Here is a 23007-nt window from a genome sequence, read left to right on the forward strand (position 1 = left end):
AATCCAGATCCAGGTTTGGGAGCCCCTCAGCTATTTGAGAAATTCTGGGGGGTCCCATCATCCCAGGATAGATGAGCAGGGGGCAGCTAGGGAGACTTTGGGGTGATTTCAGCTTCTCCCCTCCAGCACAACCAAGTTGAATGTCAGCCCTGTGCCCACTTTGGCCTGGGTGGCTGCTGCTTGGGTGCATGTGTGCCCCACCCCCAGCCTGCCCCTAGATACCCTGTGTTCCTCCTGGGGACAGCCCTCCAGAGCCATCCAGGAGCCCAGGGCGGGTCAGCAGTGGGCCACGAGGGGCTGTGAGGGACCGCGAGCCCCCCGTTCCCGGTGTTGCATGAGCTCAGCCCACAGTAAAAACCAAGAGCAGAGTGCCAGGCCCCTTGCTCACATGACCCCACGGTTACGGTGCCCATTTTACAGTTGGGAAAATGAGGCTTGGGGTTTCGTGCAGTCACTGAGTATGCAGCTAGGACGGGGAAGGGTGGTGAGTCACGCCCAGACCCTCTGGACCCCAGAGTCCATGCTGAGCTGGGCTGTTTTGTTTTATCCTCATCAGACCCCAACAGGGATGTTAGTGCCCTATGACACAGGTAAGTGTCACTTTGGGTGACACTGCTGGCCAGAGGTTGAGCTGGGATGTGTCCAAGGTCACCGGTGTTTACTGCCCCCCAGGAAAGGCAGGAGGGCGGGGGCAGGTCGGGGGAGGCAGGCCCTTTCCCATAGATGACGGAACCCGGTGTCTATTTACTGTGATTGTTAATCGTGACAGCAAAGGTCACGATTGGGTGTCCTCTGCAGGGGAGCCGGTCAAGGGAGCCCCCAGGGCCCATGCCTGGTGGTCTTAAAGCTCTGGAAGGCACTCAGAGGGGCACGTGGGCAGCCGGGGACTCTGGATGAGGGTGGGCTGAGGAGAGAGCGCATGAAGAGTATGAACCCGTAAGCCCCGAAGATGCCCCTGGCTGGCCCAGCCCCGCTCATCTGCCCCTCGGCCCCTAGTGAGCTTCGAGGGGAGTTGTTCAGTATTTGCTGTGTTCCTGCTGTGTTCTGGGCTTTAACCCGGACTCCAGCTCCGGGAACCCATGGGGCCTGGGGGGCGGCACCCACACTGGGTTCCAGCAGAAGCTATCAGCCCCAGTTGGTCTGGGCTTGTGCGTGCTGGGGGCGGGCAGACTGGGCACCCACAGCCCCAAAACCAACTTGGCCTTGTCTACCTTTCTGCCTCACAGGGTCTGGGGCACAACACAGAGACATGGGCAAACAGGGTCATCACGTCATGATTATTGCAGTCCGAGGTCCCAGCACAGAAACCGGGAGCTGCCGGTGGATGGAACACAGTTGGCACCGTTTGGGAAAGTGAGTCAGGAGCCAAAGGCAGGGATGGAGCCCTTGTGGCCCCCTGGACACTTCTGTTCTGTGTAAGGCACTTCCTCTGGGCTGCTTCCCAGACTCCCAGGGCCTGGTGGCAACAGGGTCACGGGCCAGGGCGCTGGGCAGGTGGGTGACACTGCACAGGAGAGGGACAGCTTCCCGAATGGCCAGCTTTGCTACGGGGATGAGAAGCCTGCTGAAGGCCTAGAACAGGACTCAGGGGCCTCGGACAGACATCTTAAGCATGGAGCCCAAACTCTACCGGGAAACCTCTAAGGGGGGTCCTGGAAACTGCCTCGGAGGCCAGCAGGGGCAGAGAAACAGAAGCCCAGTGCCCGGGGTGCCAGCCCTCCCCAGCCTGGGGTGGATGTTCCCCTGCTTTGCCCACCCCCCACCCCAGACGTTCAGTTTCTGAGTCAGAGCACACGCCAAGCAGGTGTTCTGTGGGGAAAGAAAAAAACAGGTTTGAAAGCCCTCAATTTAAATTAATACAGCAGATAATGTTTAATTCCATTAAATGGGTTTTCCCCATCAGTGGTTTTAGCATCAGAACATGAGGCTTTCTTGGGAGAGCTGGATCAGCGCTCAGCCCTTTAAAGGGAAAGAAAGCTCTGATTGCTGTTTCCCAGCTCCAACGAATGCTCCAGGCCTCAGTTTCCCCATCTCTAAGATTGATGTGACCTCGGCTTCACCTTCCACGCAGAGCAAGGCACCAAGGAGCCCAGGGGAATGAGCAAGTTTGCAGGCGGTGGAAGCGAGGAAAGCCGAGATGCTGGGGCGTGGCAATGAAGGGGAGAACACGGAGCTCGCTGCAGGCATGGGGGGTCATGCGGCTCTCACCGCCCGTGCCCAGACGGGGAGACAGCAAGTGGAGGACACTGCGTTTATCTGCAGAATGTGCCAAACCAGCTTCGGGCTCGTTTGCACTGATCACCCAATAAACACTGTGAGCCCAGGGACCAGGTGAGGGCTTGAGGCCAAACCACGCCACCTGCTCCTCTCAGGGTAGCCCACTGTTGGCATGCTGCTGGGTATACAGACGGCACTCAATGAATGCTTGTAACCTGGAACTCCACTTGTCTTTCTCTCTTCTCCTCCCTTGTGGATGACAGTTGAGAAAAGCATTGGTCGAAAAGAGTTTATGGACAAAAGCCCATGAAATTGGCCTCCATTTCCTCCATGTGGGGTGCAGAGCCCCCCAGGCCCACACTTTTGTCCAAAAGCACATTTTAAAGTCTCCCACTCAGTGATGCAAGACCTACCATTTAATGACACTACCTAGTGGTTTCTAGACTCTAACCTGTGGTTAATTCAGAAAACCCAACTGTGGTGCCATGGTACCCCCTGGTGACATTCTCTCTGCTCCCACTTCCCATCGGGCTCCTTTCTGTTCCTCCATCCCCACCCCCCACTCCCTTCTTGGGGGTGATCCTGGTGTCTCCACCTCCTCTGGACAGGGTTCCAACCACACAATGTTTCATCAGCGTTCCTTGTTTCTTGGTGGCTCAGGTAAGAAAAACCAAGCAAACAAATCCATCTTTTCTACAAAATTTATTTTTTTAATTTTTCCAAGAAGAGTTAGGGGGAAACATTGGAATCATATCAAGGTAAGTAACAGGGGTATATAAAAATAATTTAAACATACGTATCAGTAATAAAGCAACCTTTCCTTCTAGCAACAACTAGTAGAGAATCTTGCCCAAGATTTTTCCAAAGGTATTATATACATCTCAGATAACAAGAAATACAGACACACACGGACACAGACACACACACACTCACACACCCGTATATACAACTCAAGTACGTTCCCGGTGCATTCCAGCTAACTGAGAGCTGCAGTGGTAAAAACAGCAAAGCCTAACTGCCTAGCATCCTCAGGATTGAAGAAACATGCATTGGAGAGTGGATTTAGAGACCTGCTAAGATTTCCCTCCCTGATCTCACAGTTACTAGCCCGTACTCTAGTCTTACTGGAAAACGAATCTGCTCATTACAGTAGGGCAGGTGGTGTGGGTTTGGGACACCCCGCTTGTTCTTGCTCCCGAAACCTCCTCATGGGCTGGAAAGGGGGTGATTTCACAGGTGAAGCCCTTGGGTCTGATTACATCTGGCTGACCCTCTGCTTCAGGGCAAGGACCTCTCTCTCGATCCCAGCAGGGAGGTCGGCATTAACCTGCTCCTCGAGGTACTGCTGGATGTCTTCCGCCTCCTTCTCCCAGAACTCCTTGGAGATGTGGAAGAGCTCCTCCGTGTCGATGTCCCCCAGGCCTGTCAGGTTCAGGGCCCCCTCCTCAGGGATGAGGCCGATGGGCGTGAGCTTGGCGCCGGCTTCCCCGCTGATGCGGTTGAACATCCACTCCAGCACCCTGGAGTTCTCTCCAAAGCCCGGCCAGAGGAATCTGCCGTCCTTGTCTTTCCGGAACCAGTTGACGTGGAAGATCTTGGGCAGCTTGGCTCCCGGGTGCTGGGCCATGCTGAGCCAGTGGGCCAGGTATCTGCCGAAGTTGTAGCCGAAGAAGGGCCGCATGGCAAAGGGGTCGTGCATAATGACCTTGCCTATTAACAGAAAGCGGGGGTGATGCTGGTCAACGTTCTCACAGGACAATGTCCGCACCATTTACCGGTGACATAATATTGTTGACATTATTGTTGACGTAAGCTCGTGCGGTTCTGTCTCACACTAAGCTACAGACAGGCAGAGACAAGAGACAGAGCCCACCGGTCACTCTCTGTGGTTGTGATTTCCCCTCTGCTTTACCTTGGTGTTCCGCAGCCGCTGTGGCCTCTGATCGCATGGCCGCCCCCACGAAAACTCCGTGTTGCCAGCTGACAGCTTCATACACCAGGGGGACACCTGCAGCGGAAGAAAATAAATGTCCCTTAAAGGCTCTGACACAGACCCTTTGGCTGGCGGTGGCATCTCTCCGAATGGAAAGACAGGGCCGAATGATGTCTAACTGAGCTAACTTTGGCCCCCTCAAAGTGAAAGGGTGCAAAACCGCCGTCAGCCTCACGCCACTGAGGCCACGCAACAGAAAGTTAAACTGGATGGAGCTCCCTTAGTGCAAGGATCCAGAAAGGCTCTCGGTGCCTTGCCAATTATCCTGGCTTTTTGGAAGCTGGAGATCTCTGGCACCCTCTGACAAGGTCATGAGAAAGGAGAGATTCCACGGATGTCCCCTGGGAGCCAACACACCCACATTCCCAGGCTGAATGAAGGAGAGCCTCACCGGCAGGTCGGCGGCCCCCAAAGATGATGCCCTCGATGGGCACCCCTTCTGGAGACTCCCAGGCAGGGTCGATGATGGGGCACTGGCTGGCTGGGGTGCAGAAGCGCGAGTTGGGATGGGCACAAGGTTCTCCTACAACAGCAAGAGAGGAGAGACCCCTTAGCAACTGGTCCAAACAAATGGTGTTTGTAGGCTAGAGCCCCAGGGCCTCAAGGCAGGGCTCACCATCCTGGGGGGTCCACTCCTTGTTTTTCCACGAAGTGACCTTGATGCCTGGGGCCAGCGGCTGGTCGATACCTTCCCAGTAAATGTCCCCATCGCTGGTCTCAGCCACATTGGTGAAGATGGTGTTCTTCTGGATGGTCTTGATGGCATTGGGGTTGGTCTTCACAGAGGTTCCGGGAGCCACACCAAAAAAGCCGTTTTCTGGGTTGATAGCCCTTAAGTTACCTGCAAAGTTTTAAACCAGAGAAGTAGGAAGTGCGTGCCAAAGAAAGCCCAGCATACATTCTCAGCTCTGGCCAGGCTCATTTTTGCACCAAATTCTCAAGTCTTTGCTTCTTTCCCCTGCCTCATTCCTGGAAGAGATTTCTCTTTTCTCTTCTAAGCATTATTTTCCACTTTGAAACTTTTACAACCCTTTCTTCCTCGTCCCTTTTCCACCAATACTATTTTAACAAATTTATTGTGTCAACAAGCAACAACATATGGTTCGATTTCAATCCAGATTCTGTATTAAATTAAAGAATGCTTACAGAATACATATTCCTAAGGCTTTGCAAGACGTAGAAATAACTTAAAAGATCCAAACACGATTTGGGAGGATCTGGCATGCTTTAAAAGCCGAAAGTTCACTTAGCTCCAATGATTACTGTCAGCCGTTGGGCCTGAAAGAGTCACCTTGTTGGTCAAATTTCATCCAGGCGATGTCATCACCCACACACTCTATTTTCCACCCGGGGAGGCTGGGGTTCATCATGGCCAGGTTGGTCTTCCCGCAGGCACTGGGAAAGGCTGCTGCAAAGTACTTCTTCTGGCCCTTGGGGTTGGTGATGCCCAGGATCTGTTGGCGACAAGATTCCTCCTTAATCTGTTCCTTCGTGTCCCCCCTGGTAGTCAGTGGCTCAGTCTAGGAGAGTGCTCTGAAGCCCCCCAAAAAAGAGATTCCCAAGATCTATGTCTTCAGGTATCAAAATGAACACTTTACATAACAAAGCCTAAAGGAGTGCTACTGGTCCCACTGCAGTGGAAGTCTTCGAGAGGCATGACCCATCATCGGTGGAATTTTTAAGGCTGTCCTCCTTGGCGCGGGTCAGGTCTCGCCCGTGGGAGATGCACTTCTGTATACACTCGGGCCTCCGTGCCACCCCCCCAACCCCATGCCCAAGACCCCACCGTGCACCTGCAAAACTTGCTACGTCTTACCAGCATGTGCTCCGCCAGCCAACCCTCTTCCTTCGCCAGCCGGCTAGCCATCCTGAGGGCAAAGCACTTCTTCCCAAGGAGCGAGTTCCCGCCGTACCCGCTCCCGAAGGAGATGATTTCCCTGCGGTCAGGCAGGTGCGCGATGAGTGTCAGCTCTGGGTTACACGGCCAGTTGTTCACCAACGGCTCTGCACAGGAGGACACATCCCAGGTGAGCGCATCACGCCCCCACCCAGGGATCCCCCAGGGCAAAGGCCCAGGGTTGAAGGCTCAGCTTATTTGTTGTTTGCACTTCTGATTCTGAAATAATACGCTTACTTTTTAAAGGCAAAGGGCATCCCACCGAATGGAGGCACTTGACGAATTCGCCGTCCCCCAGTGCTTCCAGGACGGCCGTGCCCATCCGTGTCATGATACGCATGCTGGTCACCACATAGGGTGAATCTGTCAGCTCGACGCCGATCTTCGACAGCGGTGAGCCCAGAGGCCCCATGCTGAATGGGATGACGTACATGGTGCGACCTGTGGGGGCCGGTCCGTGGCAACCAGTGAGAAATGATCCCGCAGCCACCCAGCAGGGGAGCCTAGTCTCAGGGTCCCCACTGTCGCATCACACTCTTGCTACCAGCAACCCGCCCCCCCACCCCACTGATTTTGAAAACTCCACTGGAAATCGAACGGAATGCCAAAATGAAAGCATTTTCATAAACATGCAACCGGGTTCTGCCAAGCTCTCCTGAATCCCAGAAAGGAGCCAGATATTTTCAATACGCTGCAAGTTTCATACATGAATTTAAAGCTATCTGAGGCCACAGGAGTGTTCAGGGCTGTCCTAATTATCATGAGGAAGACATAATAAGAGGTTTGCCTTTGCTTTTACTGGATTTTTCCCAGTCAAACAAACATCTCACTCACCTTTCATGCACCCTGGAAATCGGGCTTTGAAAGCTTTCTCAAAGTCCTCCTCTGACATCCAGCGACCTAGTTGGCTGAGGCCAGTTTTGGGGATGGGCACGGTATCTCTTTGCTCTTGAGTAATGATGACTGTCTTGCTTTCAATTCTGGCCACATCCCTGGGGTCAGTGAGAGCCAACCAGCTGCAGATAGAAAACACACACAGGTTAGGAATGGAGAGGAAGTGCCGCCATCTTGCATTGGATCTGTGCCCAGGATTCAGCCAAGCATCCTGTTGGAATGGGCCAGTCCCCTTCCTTACTGAGCTCTTCCCACACGTAGCAGAGGCCGGGCACACTGACAATGTCCCATAACAGTGGACAACCGCACCAGCTGGGGCGCCGTCAAGGAGACATTTACTGGACTAGGTGCTTGTCTTCTAGGACAAAGCAGGTCTGTCACTTCTATCAGGGATTCCGTTTGCAAGGACTGTGTGTCTGTACTATCTCACTGCAGACTTGAGCCACTTGACGCCTGTCTTGCCATCAAAGGCTGTATCAAAGGCTGTATGGTTCCACCCTTCATTAAGTTTTTCAAAAGTTGACAACCCACCCCACCCACCCCCTGCTGGGTGTGGGCCCACCTCTGGCAAGTGCAGACCCGCAACAGCACGCAGGGTGTGGAGTGGGGGCTGGGGGCTGGGGGCTGGGGGCTGGGGGCCAGCTTACCAGTTGCTGAGTTTCCGCAGCTTCCGGATCATGCCCTCTCCTTCCATCTGGTCCAGCAGCTGCTGGTTCTCCCCCTCGGAGCCATCGCAGATGTGGATGTGGTCAGGCTGACACAGCCTGACGCTGCTCTCCACGAAAGCTCTCACCGCCTGGGGCAGGCTGTCAAGGGTGCCCTGGATGACTTTGGCTGAGAAGTTGAGGCCGTTTTGGAGCTGAGGAGGCATCTCCGCAGGGTTGTGGTAAGGGCCACGGGCACCAAGTTTCCCTGAGAGAGAAAACACAGACTTCATGACCAAAAGAACACATACCCTCAAGGAAATTCAACGTAGTTCTTTGGGCGGCATCTCACCAGCCAGCCAGAGCTCTGAGGACGGAAGAAAATGAGTCTACGTTATCTCTAGAAACGGCAATTAAAAGTCTCGACCTACCTTTTTTCTTCTCGGATGATCCCGATCAGAGATCGGAAGGTCTTTCGAGGTTCTTCCCGCTAGTGAAAAGGGGAAGGCCGCGTTTGCTGGTTGGGGGTAGAAGCTCCTGGCCTTATATCCCCTCGAGGAGAAAGGCCCCACCCCTCGGCTACACCCAGGGAGGCTCGTCTCTGACGTCAGGGGCCGGACTTTGGATCCAGGCCACAGTGGGTCAAGCTTCTGGACCATCTCACCACAATAAGCCCCAGGGAGATAATCATTGAACAGATAGTTGTTAATGAGTGCTGGGAGGCCTTTGTCCCCAGACCAGCCACAGCAAGTTCTTACACAACTTGCAATTGACTAAACTTTGACCCAGTTCACTGCTGATGTAAAGCGCTCCGTCCTCCCACTGACAGGCGGGCTGGATCCCACAAGGCTGGCGGGTGCCCCTCCTGGACTCCAGGGGCTGTTGGCAGCACATTTTGTGTCCCGCTGGCTGCTGGGTGGCAGAACACCACTGTGGCGAGGTGTCACCATGCAAACCGTATGGAAAGGAAGTCCCCAAGTGTAGGTGACTACATGGCTCATTGGCAAAAGCCAGACTTCGCTGGGGGCTAATAACCTTACTGAGTGTCCCCCGTGGGCCCCCCACCCCCAAAATAAACTCTGTGAGGACAGGAATCTCTGCCTATTTTGTAATTCTTGTATGTACAGTTCCCAGCATAGAGTAGGCATAGAATGAGTCAATGCCAAGCATCGTTCTGAGCCGGAACCTATGAACAGACAAGGAAACTGAGGCACAGAAAGGCCAAGTGGCTACTCCCAGCTCCTGGTCGTAGGGCAACAGAAGGAAGACTGGAACATAAGCCCGAGGGGCTCTGGATCACCCTACCATACTGCTCCTTGTGAGGTACCATTTCCTTTTCTGGAATTTTCTACATATCCTCTAAGCAGTTTCTGGGCTGGATGCAGGTACCCACTGAGATGACTTCTCATTGCCTCTGCAAGTCTGACTGTCTGGGGAGCGAAGGGGGCTTGGTGGTTCCGAGGAATTACACTTGAGCAATGAGACCTTTATGCCGGCTGTAAAGAATTCTCATTGCAAGCCATAAGAACTCCAGTCCAATTTAATGAACTCTGGAGCTGCTCGCTGGCATTTTGAGAGCACTGTAAGAAGTCAGGAGCACAGGGCCAAGCCCCCAGTCTCTGCAGGCAACCCAACAGTGCAGTCAGTGGGCACCCTATCCCTTGGAGGGGGTGGGGAAGGACTTGCCTGCCTCCACCATGGGGCTGCAGAGATAATTCTGTGACTGTTTTAAGGAGCTGTAGAAATACAAGCTTCTGGGAATGGCAATCTCAGACCAGGAGTATCTAAGGGACTACCTAGTAAGCCTTGGCTCCCACTGCAACAGTGTCTGTACACATGTCCCCATTTCCCACCAGAATTATCAACCCATTGCCATGTCTCATTTACTCAGATTCTCATTCAACCAAACGAATCTCTCAGTGTAAACAGCATATGAGAGGTTTTCATTTAGTTTAAAATTATTTCCCATTTAGGTCACTGGAATTCATTCTTAGTGGTGCTGTCAACCATATAAATTTGTGTCATGTCTAAATTCAACCACGACGTAATGCCCCGTCGCCGAGGGATACGTTCTCGGCGTCTGACACCAGTGAAATTAGCCATTCAAATGCACGGCCATAAACATGCAACACACGCATTTATGCCGGCGCCGTCCATCTCACCAAATGGGTAGAGATTCCTATTTTGCTGATAAAACTGTGATAGGTTTCGTTCCCTCGAAGAGCACATAGATTGAAAACAAAAATGAGGAACCCGAACTTATTTGCCGTTCTAAATGCTACCCATAAATTTTAGGTGTTCATGTTCGGCGTCTTCCTGCAGAGAACCAGCCAGCTCCGTTAAAATGTAGGAGAAGTAGACCACCACCGCCCCTCGGCCAGTTGCTTAATTACCACCCTGACCTCGGGGAAGGCTGGCAGGATTCCCTTGCAACTGTCCCTCATCAACATAATGTGAAAAGGCAAACACTGGGTTGCAGATTCCACCGAACCGTACGGAATTTGTTAGACAAGAGTGATGCAGACAGAGCGGAGGGCGTTGGGGACACAGGGCAGAAGCCTGGACAAAGTTCACTCAGTCCTCTGTTGATGGGGCTGCAGGGAAGGGTCCCGGCCCCAGAGGGAACGATGCAAATTGTGATGGTCTCCGGCTGTGAGCTGCATTTGTCATTTCTGGAGCAAATGCCATGGGGACCCCCTCATTTTTTCAACAGTGGCTGAAAGTGCAAGACTGCTCCTCTTTTGAGCAACGTGCAAAAAGTGGAACCCAGACACAACTGCTTTTGTTGGAAGAAGGAGAAGGAAGCAGTAGACACTGGAAAAAAAAAAAAAAAAAAGAGTTTCAAACCCCAGAGTTAACGTCTTCACTTCTGCTTGTGAGGTTCCGCACACCCTTGTCACTGCTGAAGCTGCAGGCTGGCTGCCCTCAGGGTCCCAGGAGAGAGCGAACAGGACTCTGGAAAGCCTGTGCAGAGTGGGGCGGCCAGGACAGCTGCCAAGACTCATGGTGTAAGCAGGTGAAGGTGGGGGTGGGGAACGGCTGCCTTCCAGGTAAACTGTGGAAAGGAAGCCATGAACTCAGGTGGGATCTCACAAAGGATGCTGATGACAGTTTGACTGAGACACAGATTGGTGGTTTTTTCATTAACTGAGAGCCAAAAATAAAAGGCAACAACAACAACAACAAAAAACCCAGAAATACTCAAGACCATCAACACCGTGTGTGGACGGCCTGCAGAGCTAAGAGATGGCTTCCACAGTGTGCACTGAGAGATCTGGGGGGATTCCACTGAGCCACCCCAGAGCACGGTGTGGGAGGCCCCGTGAGACATGGTCAGAGTCTTCTCACGCACAGCATTCCTGACATCATCTGTGGTGTGCATCAGGCTTCCATATTGAATCTTTCTTTGAACAAGGAATTCCACAGCCAAAACACACTGGGAATCCACCAATCACAACCCATTCCTTCCATGGGGAAGTGAGACAGCTGAGACCCAGATGATGCAAACAGAGCATTTTCCCAAGCTGAGGCTCTGAACTGCAAGACCATGGCCTCCGGTCTCCATGCACACCACAGAAATGCCCCTCGGTTCAGGAATCTGAACTCACAGGAAAGCATGACCCTTTCTTGGTAAAGAGGGAAAGGGACAGTTTTCCAGAAGGTGATAAACTAGCAGTGTCACTCACGTGTCTTGCGCTAGAGCCAAAGTTACATGCGCAAGTCAATGCTGGTCTCCGATGCCAGGATGCTACTCCATGGGCATGGAATGGCCCAGCCGTGGGAGTTTCCAAAAAGCAAGAAAACATGTTCAGCTGTGCAACGATCTGCCACGGAACCGTTTGCCAGGGCAATCCCAGGTGTGTTTGTTAGGGACAAATATTTACACGTTCTCCACCTATGGGGTAATCCTAATGTCTTTGCAGTCTGAAGGGTGTTTTTACAGTTGAATGAGTTGAGTTTCTAGTTTGGAGCCACAGAATCATGTAACTGAAAGGGTCCTTAAAATGTCATGTTAATCCAGCGTCATGGTTAGGGGGTCTTTTCTGGGGGTGATGAGAGTGTTTTGGAACTAGACAGAGGTGGCAGACGGTAAGTGTCCAAAATACCACCGAGTTGTACACTTTAAGATGGTTGGGTTTCTGTTGTGTGCATTTTACCTCAATTAAGAAACAAAGAAGATTCTGTAGCCCCATCTTTTCTATTTTGAAGATGTGGGAACAACGAACAGGTGTAGGGAGCAGGTGTCGGGGGAGGCTCATCAGAAGCCCTCTCAAGGAGGCAGGCAGGTATCCAACACCCTCCACCCAGCCATCGTTCCTTGACCTAATCCTTTCCCCTTCTCCCAATGGCCTCGCCATGTCTTAACACCTTGATTGTGGGATGCGTGCGCCCTCACCCAGCAGAGATGACAATTTATATCATCCAGGAATCTTCCCTCGGGAGGGTCACGGTGTTGTTTGCATATTCTTTCCACGGCGAGGAGATAAAAATGAATCTAGAGGTAAACCACAGTGCTGGGTGCATGTTAATAAAGCATGATTTTTGCGGCAAAGATGTGTTCAATGAATGTTAATAACCAGGTGTTAGAACCCTTTTAGAGGGCTGGTTATCTCCTGCTTCAATCATTAGTGACCCATGGAAATAGTGACTCCATAAAATCTTGTTTATTTTATTTGGAGCTGTCTCTGTCGGGTTTATGGAGAGGCATAAAGGCGCTCCGGCCATGCAGAAAGGAGGCACGGGGTGGACTCCAGCGTGAGAGGACACATCCATCCCATGAATGATTTTGCCCTTCAGAGAGCTGCGTCACCTCTGCGGGACCCTGACAGCTGGGACGGAGGCTGCGGCACCACACCATGACAGGAGAGTCCCCCTCAAAGTCAGGACAGACAGATTCTAGAACTACCCGTGTGCCATGCCTCCCTTTGCTTCTACCCAGGGTCATATGAGACAAAGACACCATTTTGCCTATGTCATTGGGGTCGGGTGTCCTGCAGTTTGTAGCCCAGCATGTCCTCAGTGAGACAAGGATCCCACTCCCGAGCAGCCCAAAACCCAGACTCGGGAGCCCTGGGTGGACTCCAATGCCGGCTCCCCCAGAATCGGGCCACTCTCCTCGCCTGCCCAGCATGCAGGTGGGTAAGACACGCACCAAGGCCATTTCTGGCCATGAAGTCCTGTCGGGTTGTCACCGCTCACACTGGCCGCCACGGATTCTGAGGCCCATGGTGGCTTTGGTCTCGCCTTATTTCCCTCTCACCTACTTTGGGAGGACTGGTCACCCTGGGTTTCCTAAGCCTCTCTTCTTGTCAGAGTCTTTGTTTCGCTAAAATGGGAAGTCGACGGTCAGAGGCCAGGTGGTATAGGTACCCAGCTACATTGGGTGGGAAAACACAGCTAATCTGGATAAGACAAAACAAAATTAAAAATTCACATTGGCCCTAAGTGTCTACAGCCCTGCCTTAGCTCTCCCCATCAGGCTGTACGCAGTAGACAGCGCAGACCCAGGTTTTGGTCCAAACCACCAACGTCCCACCATCCCCTTTGTTCCAGAGTTTTGTTTGCGTAGGACTTTTAGGGTGGAGGATCCCAGCCGTGTGGCAGGGCCCCCGTGGGTCTGTGTACTCTAGTCCATTCTCCAGAATGACCCACGTAAGAGCTCATTCTAGATGACCAAAGGGACAGATGTCCCTGGATGGGTCGCTTCTCCTTGATGATCTCCATTTCCCCATTTCTAAATGGAGATGGCCCTTCTGCCTCCCAGGGCCCCGGATTTGGGGCAGTACGGAGGAAGCCAGCCCCTGTCCCGAGTCCGCAGCACGCAGACTGAGAACAGGTTCGCGGTGACATACGGCTCCCTGCACACTCACCGAGGAAAGAGAGCGGCGCCCGGCAAAGCGTGGGGGCGAGAAGAACTAATTGCACAGTTACCACAAAAACGATCCAACGCACTTATTTTGCCGCAAGAAAACGGATACCACTGTGCGTGGCAGTTAACTCTATTGGAAATAATGATAGTCCCTCTGGGACTGAACGCCACCCTCCCCTGGTGCTCGCTGATAACCATGCAAATTCTTCCACTTGCCTGGAACGTGGCGGCTCAGGACGAAAATGCCTTTTCTGGTCCGTGCTGGGAATAATTCCTGAAACTCGGTAAATCTTAACACAGTCTCAGCTCCCAAGGGGGGAGGATTCATACCACGGAGACTCGATGACACAGTCCCCAGGGTGGGGGGGGTCCAACCGACCCGTCTCGTCAGGGGCTGGGGGGGGTCTCCTAACTTAGATGTGGAACCTTAAAATCTTTCCAAATTGAATTATATAGAAATTGAGGCCCCTCAGGACTGTTGTCCTCATATCCTGGTACAGAAGCAAAGCCCATCTCACGTGCGGAAAACTCCATGTTTGTCTGAACAAGGACCAGAGTCTGGTGGGAAAAGACGCCTGTCCCAGCCCCCTTCCCCAAACTGGCCTGCATTGCTTTGAAGAGATAGCCAAGTAAACTACGTGCTAAAGGGGGAAAAGCAACATTCGTTTTTGTGTTTTGGATATTTAAAGAAAAAGTGTAATTGTTGGAGGGATGAGAAATCTGAGAGGGGTACGTGGAGTCACGAGCCCACAGGGGTGGGGACAATTCATCCCATTAGGAAGTCGGTGTCTGAGGCAGGAGCCTGGGAAGCTGTGGGTAGGGGACCCTCCGTACCCAGTAGACTCTGATTCTTTCATTTCCAATCAGGTTGACTTCTTTCCCACAGTTCTGCTGAAATTGGGCAAGATTATGCCCATTTTCTTTCCCTGGCTTGAGCAAGGAAGCTGTGAGGTAAGAGCCTCTTTCAGAACCCTTCTCTGCCTCGTCTGGAGCTGGCGTGGGCCAGGACTGGCAGGGTCTAGGGCCTGGTCATGTGTGGGGCCTGGCCTCAGCTGCCCAGCCCCCTGGGCTCACTCTGCAGGCAACACGGCCCACTGTCCGGGGCTGGAGAGGGGTGGCAGGGCGGGGCTTCCAGACAGCCACTTCCAGACAGATGAGGATCAACCTCACCGAGCAATTGATACTCGGTTTCTGGTGACCTGGCCATTAAGGTCACCAGAAAATGGGACCGGCTCTACACTTGGATCTGCAGATAGGGTCCCGGTGTCCTGCAGGAGGTAGTGAAATGGAGCGCTATGGCAAATACTTGAATTCGTTTCTTGACCACGTGACCCTAGTTAACTTGTACCCTGTCTGCTTCCGCTGGTCCCTCTCTTGTTAGCCGAGAACAACACCGGACTCGCTTCCTAGGGTAATTACGAGGATCGGATCTGGTAACTCAACCACGGGGTTGGCACCATTAAGCCAAGGCTCATAAATGCTGGAAGGAACAAAGCGCCATATTTTATGGGCGCAAATTCTCTTATTTGCTTAACAATTGAATCCTGTGTGGTGCCGGGTGTGGGAGGGAGGGGACAGAAAAACAAAGGCAGAGTCCCCGACTCCTAGGAGTCTGGGTTCTCCTTTCTTTGAGCACCCTCCACACCTCGAGCCACGCCCCGCATGTAGTAGGTGCTCAGCTAACGTCTGCTAGATAACTCCCCCAGTCCCCGTGGGGGGACACATTCTGCACTCCTGGGAGGCCCGGATGACGAAGTCCCCAGTGCACCGTGCCGGCAGGAAATGCACCCCAAGAGTGTACCCGCTCCCTGATAAGTCCCTAACCACGGAGTCCGGCAGTTTCTCCTTGGGTCGCTATTTAACTTTTTCCATACGCTGTGCTGTCTGCTCGTCTTCTCTCTCGTTTCCCTGAATCAGATTTATGTCACTCTGTGTGCGGAAGCGCCGGCCCATTTTTCACTCCTGAGGCTGCCGCTCCCCCACCCCCATCAGCTTCCCGCAGCGCACAGGGCTCGGACTCATCCGAGGTCCCCCCAGCAGGTGGTTTTCTGAGCCTCGTTGTTGACTTTTCCGAAGTCCCCCCCACCCCCCGGCGCTTTCTCGTAATTGCGGCCCGGAGCCTCGGGCCGGGCGCGCCTCCCCCGAGACAGGTGCACCGGCCGGGCCTGCGCGGGGCAGGAGTCCTGAGTGAGGCCCCACGGGCTCCGGTTAGCGGAGCGCGGGAGCTCGCGGTGAAGCGCCGTAAGCACTCGGGGCGGGAGACGGGCCTGACGGCCTCGGCGACCCGCGGGCATCGTTTCCGCCCGCCCGACTGCCCCGCCCGCAAGCTGCTGAAAATACCCTTTCTCATCGCCCTTTGCTGAGTGCCGAGGCACGAACAAAAGTCCATTCCCGAGCTGGGTACCTCATTTTTATTAATAATATCTTCGCTCTATCAATCACTGTTAACTACTGGGAACATTTGAAGAAATTAATTTAAGCCTGGCGAGAGGAAGCATGGCAGCTCATTACGGGGCCCCTCCCCGGCGGATGGTGCCGCCCCGGCCGCGGCCGCCAGCGCGCGCGGTGACTCAGGCGGGCCGCCCTGACTTCCGCCCACAGAGGACACTGTCTCCTTCCGAGAGCCGCGGCCTCCGCCGGTGCGGAGAAACTGCTTAATTAAGGCTGAACCTTAATCAACCTGCTAATACCGGTTTCTCCAGATCCCAACCCCGCCCCTAGAAGCCCGGCTGAGGCGGAAGCCCCTGGGGACTAGTTGCCAAGAAGGTGGGGGTTGGGCGGGGGCGGGGCGGGGGTGGGGTCTATGGGCGGGGCTCGGGTGCGGGGTCTCAGGAATTCACTTGACGGAAAGGGAGGTGGGCCTTTTGCGACTTGGCCTCTACATTCTGGCCCAAGGGTAGAGAGCCGAGGAACAGAAGCTGGGGATGCAGGAAAGGCTACCCTCCAGGACCCCCAGCACGCTCTTCTGTCCCACGTGTCCCCGGGTACCCTGCCCAGAAACCCGCTTCTCCCACCCAACCTGAACACAGCCCACTGGAAAGCCAAGGTTTTGTCTCCCCAGACCGTAGCATCGTGGGAACAAGAGCCTCCGCAGCAGCCCCGTAGAGGATTCTGTTTGATGTGGGCAACAAAGGCGGAAGAAAAAGATTCCCTTTCTTTACTATCTACAGCCCATTGACAAGTCCTTGAAAGAGGCAGTGACCTTCCCCAGGGACTCAACTGCCTCTCTGTGGACACTTCGCTAAGGGCAAAAGGCAATCTTAACCCAACCACCAGGATCCTGTAAGTCTACTTTAACATATAAAAATTCCTTTGGAAACTTCCTTGATCTCTATCCCCCTAAGCTGGCGATCACACTGGCAATCACCACCCCCCAGCATGTGGCCCACAGATAGACATCTGAAGGGTCTCAGGACTGAGTTTTTACCAAACAATAATAAATGACCTTTCCTAACAATAGCCAGCCCCTTCAGGATGCTGGAAACCTTGTTTCCAAAATACCTGGGAGGCTTACACTATCCCTAACCCCCCTCCCCACTCGTAAGTATGTAATGGGCCCCTCCTCACGACCCTGGTGCAGCTCTTTCGGCCCACAGGTCCTGTCCCCGCACTTTAAAACACCCCGCACAAAACCACCTTTTTGCACCAAAGACATCTCAAGAATTCTTTCTTGGCCGTCGGCTTCGAACCCTAACGTCTTTTCTACAACGATGTTTATTTCTATGCAACGAACTACAACCTCAGGATAAAAGTTCCAAGAGCTCCAGAAGCATTCGGAGCATTGAGCATTTTTCAGAAAAAAACTGTGATGTGCCAGGCGCCAACGAGATTAGATTTTCAGTGAGCTGCCCCGTGGTTGTAAATGAAAAATTCAGGCGCTTTCGGTCAAAATGCATTTTTAAAATATGCGTGTTTGGTGATTTATATCAAGTCCTTCTGCGTTTAGACATTCCTGCATACGTTTTGGAATGTGTGAAACCTATTCGAGCAGTCCTGAGGCTTTGTTTTTTTCTTTCAGGTGAAAAATCCCAGATGTCCTTCATGTTCAAATGAGTCTTCCCAGTTCCCATTTGCGGGAAGACAGCAATGAGGTCGTTGCATTCAGTAGGCAACCACCTATGAGGTAGCTCATGTGAATTATTAATGATAAATTCTTTGGGGGGGAAGAAAAGAAACTTCTTGGACTTTCTTTGATGTACTTTTAACAATTGACTGAGACGCCCATCAGATGTCTTCTCGCGAGCTGTCACATTATTTAAATGAGGACACGGCTGACATTTCCAGAGGAGCGAGTTCAGTACATACCGAAAAGGGAAGGGGCTCTCTGCTTTGATGGGCACCCCGTAGGCTTTTCAAAATAAAGGTTTTGAGTGCTTTAATTGTGGAGCGACTTGCCACATAGTTCAGCACAGTTAAAAGATTCTCAGATACTTTGAAGAACAGCCAAGAAGTTTTGTGCTTCGCTACAAACAGGAGAACACTCATTAAGTGACATTTGAAAGGCACTGGTGGAAGGTAACGGCTGCTCAAAATAAACTTAGAAACGCTTCGCTCCTCATTGTTCTTTACATATCTCATTATTCCAGGTATTGTCATGTCAAAAAAAAAAGTTGCCTGTGACATATGTTGTTCCTCCAAAAAAGAAAGTCCAAGGCCAGAGGTGAAACCTACCGGGGCGAGGGAGGCCTGGACGTCCTTCCTGAGAGCACAGAGACGTCATGACCTCTAGCAGCAGGCATTTTCACAAAAAGCCCACTTACTTGGGGCGGGCTTGCCTACCACCGTTCCCGTTGTAGCTCTGGCCTGCCTGGGACGCTTATCGCTACGTATCTGAGTGCAATCCGCGAGGCCAGCCGCCGTGCTAACTGATTTGAGGGGAGAGAGGGGCGTGGGAAGGCAGTAGAACAACCAGAAGAATCCTGACTATCTCAGTCCATTGTCCCAGCGGCCTGTTCCAGTGGCTAATCCCAGGGTCCGTATCAGTCCTTGGAAGCTCCAAGGGTAATCCCTTCAAAGTCAGCTTCTCTTTTGGGAGTTAAATGTGGTCGCAGCCTTGAGCCACCTTTGTTCTGACCTTAGGGCCTTTGCTCCTGTTGTCACTTGTGCCCGGAGCACTCTGTGTGATTTGTGCATGGCCGGGCCTTCTTCTCCATCAGGGCTCAGCACTTCCTGGCACCCACCAACACACTGCCCCCTAATTGTGTTTCCTTCCTGGCTGTGATAATGATGTGACATTTGTGTCTTCATTTGTCTACCTGTTACATCGTGTTACATTGCAGAATTGCAGCCCTGCTCTGAGCTCATCTCTTTGAAAACACAGGGCGGTGCTGTGAGTCACCTCGGGCTTGAAAGCGTGAAGCAAAAGCATACTTTATATTAGTGATTCATTTGTGTTTTTGAAATTAAACAATAATTTCCCTTATGCTCTGTTCTTTTATATAACCGTGCTGATAAAAACTCTTATGAGTCAGGAAGCGGGGGGAGAAAGGGGGTCTTTTATCATAAGATGATCAGTCATCACTCAGCAGATGTCAGCTCAGCGCCCCAAACACACACTGTTTTAATGGGATGTTTTTCTGGTCATTATTAGTTTATTCCTTTATTCATTAAAACTTTCAGGGCAATTTACCAGCTGAAAAGAGAGATGACAGCAGAAACATAGGTGTGTTACAGAAACTACTCCATAAGACCTGAATGAGTCACTTTCAAAAATATTTTAAAGTTTTTCAACAGTAAAAGTATAAAAATTAGGGGGAGGGAGTAAACAAGGTCTTGGTGGTAATTGATAATATGAGAATGTATAAGAAATGCAGTTATTTCATCATTTGCAGTAAAATGGTTATGATAATAGCATGGTATTATAAAAATAATGGGGTTATTATAAAATCATAGGGAATTTATCTTACCTTTTTTGCATTAAGATATAATAAAATTACACTCAGAAAGTAGATTATCCCTTCTATTATTCTCATGAAACAGTAGCTCTGCCTGGGCATTCCACTAGAAACTTCCTTCGTTCTGCTGTGTGTTTCCTTCAGGGGGGACCTACCACCGAATGGCTCAGAGGTCCTGCTTTAGGGCAGAGGGACAGACAGGCGAGGGGTCTGAGCGGGGTCCCACCCCAGGAAGCGTACGGGCCCACTCTCAGAGTATGCTGGCCAAGAAGCTGGCAATAATTCTGAAGTCAGCATCCCTTTCTCCATTTGGTCATGCATGACCTTTGAGAACTGCAGAGAACTTTCTAGAAGGAGATCGAGTCCCTCTTCAATCAGCAGAGCCACTGTGGCTGACGATGGTGCATGATTTGGGGTGAGCTCGAGAGCATGTTAACAGAGGAGCCCCATCTCTCCAGACCCCGAATCTTGCCAGGACATGAGAGTCAAACTCTCCTGTGAACCCAAGGCACATCAGGTCTTTGCCAGGTCTTCCAAGCCAGTTGAGCACCACCAGTGTTTGAGCACAGCAGGGTTCCTTGTGCAATTTGTCCCCATGACGCACCGAGGCACCCTCTGCAAGGCGTTATTTTGACCAAGAGCCTGATGAAGCCACTGCCAATGAAGAGAGCCAAAAGGCCACCAAATGCCAAAGAAGATCAAGTGTTCAGAGTGGCCCCAGCCATTCCCTTTCTGGTGACATGACCAAAGGAATCAATGTTGTCTGAGTTTAAGGGATTCATGAAAACCCCTTCATGTGTCTAGGAACCACCCTCCAGCCCTCATAGGGAAAGGCAGGTTTAACCAGTTGGTCTGTAGTTTCAAAACGATGCCCAGGGAGGGAGAGACCAGGGAGGCAAGAAGCACAGAGTCCCTGTTGTATGAGCAAACAAGCTGCCTCAGTGTCCTCATCTGAAATAGAGGGATAAGAACAGTATCTGCTCCCTAGGGCCATGGCGGGAGACCTCCCGCGGCAGCCAGCACTGGCGGTACAGAGGCCCTCCAACATGGTAGTGGTCTCCACCTTTATGTGCTCTCCTCTTTCCCAGAGGAGAAGCAAGGAGATCCAGCAGAACCTCCAACATCACCCTGGTCCTGCACTCCGCAGAGACCTGCAAACTTTGGCAAGTCCTATCAGAGGGGGCAACCCCCAGGACCCCACAGCACCATGCCCCCCCAGGAGTGCCAATCTCAGACTCTCTGATCATGTTTCCAGATGAAAGTACACTTATAATTTGTCTGGATTCTTCATTTCTCCTAAGACAGAGTGACAGCACCTCTGCGTTCCCCCTCTGTGTTGGCTTTTAGCCTTTCTCCCTCTAGTTTCCATCTCGCCTGCTCTCCTCTCCTGCTCAGCCCCCGCTGTAATCAACTGTCAGCTCAGTATTAGCCCACTGTCTGCCTGGCAACCCGCTATTATGCACTTATTTTATTACTTGGTTTCCTACCCTGATCTTGTGATTCATTTCTAACCTTTACTGACTGTAACGTAATTCCTTTGCTGTTCTTTCTTTCCTGCTCACCAGCCCCCTCAACCTTTAACTTGCCGGTGATGACAGCTTCGGTGAAGGCCTGGAAAACAGGCTTATCTGCAGCTCCCAGCTGACAGTCTTGTTTTTCACTGAGCAATCAGTTTAATCAAATGAAGTGCTGTACTTAATACTTTCAAGTCCCGTTGAGTAAGATCGGAAGAGATAAACTGGAATCGAGAAGGAAAATAAGGGGATCCATGGGTCCCACAGGCACATTTTGGACCCCAGACAAACGTCAAGACACGCCCGGCATTTACCTCGGGGTCACGAAAGTGTAGGTTAACGGTCACCATCCCCATGATATGTGCGCATAGGGTTTCTAACTATTTTTAGAATCGTATGCGACAGTTTAAGAAGAAAGAGGAATCTTGTTGTTTTATGGATGCCCCCCCCAAAGGAGACCCAAAATATATACCATCACAGTGACAGAAGGTGGTGGGTTCTCTTGCTGTGGGTGTCAGCAACAAGGTGGCAGGTGGGATTTTTCTTGGAGGGAGGGATGCTAAGGAAGAAAGAGGACAGCAAGAGATCCTTGGAAGTCCGTGGGTAGTGAGGACTGGAAAGGAGCACGTGAATCATCTTCCTCAATTCCCCTGCATTCAGAAGGGGAAACAGGTCCCGGGAGGTGGAGAAGCTTGTGTGATGACTGGAGCCAGGTCTCCTGGCTCCAAAACCCAGACTCTTCCCAGCCACTCAGCACCTGGAAGCAGAAATCCTATGGATTTTCTTTCATTCCCATCTCACGTTTTTGTGATCATAACGTCCTATGACACTCTCTTGCTTTGCTTCCTCTCAATTATTTGTCCGTGGGTCCTCTCCCCCGCCTCTCTGTAACAGCTTTGTTGAAATATAATTCACACACCCTGAAATTCATTAAATGTAAACAGTTCGGTGGTTTTTACTGTATTGGTAGAATTGTGTCACCGTCACCCCGATCACTTCTAGAGCATTGCATCCCTCAAGAAGGAACCACTTCCCCATGAGCAGTCCCTCCCCAGTCCCACCTTGCCCCAGCTCCAAACCACGCTCTGTCTCCATGGATTTGCATATTCTAGACGTTGCGTGTCAATGTCATCCTACAATATGTGGTCCTTTGTGATTGGCTCCTTTCCCTCGGCATCATAGTTTCCAGGTCCATTCATGTTGTCACATTGGCAGTACGTCATGCTTTTGTAGGACTGGATAGTATTTCAGGGTATGGACATGCCATATTGTGTTTATACATTCCTCTGCTGATGGCTGCTTGGCTGCTTTCCATCTGGGGGCTTTTAGGATCGTGGTGCTGACCATTCCATTTTCATGTCTTAATGATACTCCATAAACTTACTTAGTAACAGCCCCTGGCCCAACCTGCTCCTAATCTTTCCTGTCCGACCCTAAGTCACGATTTGACCAGACACCAAATATCCCTGGGCTCACCCCACTCCTACCCCCATCCTCCTTAGCAGGCGCCGTGTCTCCTTGTCTTAAACTTGACATTATCTCTAAATGGCAACGTGTTTTGTGAAATGTCTCTGGTGACATTTCTGTTTTTCTCAGCAGCTCCCTTTCTGTACACTCACTTAAAGATCTTTTTAAAATTCTGATACGCCAACCCATCCATTTTCATGTTGCACATCTGTGAGACCCTGTTGACAGGATTTTGTATGGAACGTTTCTGCTTTCCGTCTTTGGATCCCTTTGCTTCCCGAATCCAATCTTCACAACTGTGAGAGGTAGGAAAATCAAAGATTGTGCAAAAATAATGAAGCTGAATATCAAAGACATTAGCATAGACTCTTAGAGACAAAACCAGCATCTGGCAGGGGTCGGTTGGTATCCAGTCCAGTGAGCTTTCCAGCAGACCTCAGGGCAACAAATTTAACTCACCAGGAACAGAGGGAGGGCTGGTAAATGTGAAAAAAATTAAAATTTCCTTTTAAGGGGAGCCTGGGTGGCTCAGATGGTTAAGCATCTACCTTCAGCTCACGTCATGATCCCAGGGTCCTGGGATTGAGCCCCACATCGGGCTCCCTGCTCAGTGGGGAG

General features: G+C 51.7%; 1 protein-coding gene across 1 annotated transcript; it reads right to left on the reverse strand.

The window, feature by feature from the left end:
* Window positions 1-2904: 2904 nt before the first annotated feature.
* On the reverse strand, window positions 2905-8095 carry PCK1 (phosphoenolpyruvate carboxykinase 1). The gene is made up of 10 exons (XM_032878911.1): window positions 8077-8095; window positions 7649-7913; window positions 6942-7123; window positions 6345-6548; window positions 6027-6214; window positions 5502-5664; window positions 4827-5051; window positions 4602-4733; window positions 4130-4225; window positions 2905-3927 (listed from the first exon to the last, which is right to left on the reverse strand). The coding sequence occupies exons 2-10, from the start codon at window positions 7870-7872 to the stop codon at window positions 3473-3475; spliced, it is 1869 nt and encodes a 622-aa protein (XP_032734802.1). The 5' UTR covers window positions 7873-7913; window positions 8077-8095; the 3' UTR covers window positions 2905-3472.
* Between the last annotated feature and the right edge of the window lie 14912 nt (window positions 8096-23007).

This window comes from Lontra canadensis, unplaced genomic scaffold (assembly GCF_010015895.1).
Source record: "Lontra canadensis isolate GAN:19392208 unplaced genomic scaffold, GSC_riverotter_1.0 scaffold65, whole genome shotgun sequence".
Classification (NCBI taxonomy): domain Eukaryota; kingdom Metazoa; phylum Chordata; class Mammalia; order Carnivora; family Mustelidae; genus Lontra; species Lontra canadensis.

What these genes read in the sequence shown, in the direction of transcription:
- PCK1 (XM_032878911.1), bottom strand. Translation starts at nt 7,872, where the DNA reads ATGCCTCCTCAGCTCCAAAACGGCCTCAACTTCTCAGCCAAAGTCATC. An exon ending in TGGGGGCCGCCGACCTGCCG is followed by an intron (nt 4,226 to 4,601) that starts GTGAGGCTCTCC and finishes CTTCCGCTGCAG; the next exon opens with GTGTCCCCCTGGTGTATGAA. An exon ending in AGCGGCTGCGGAACACCAAG is followed by an intron (nt 3,928 to 4,129) that starts GTAAAGCAGAGG and finishes TTCTGTTAATAG; the next exon opens with GCAAGGTCATTATGCACGAC.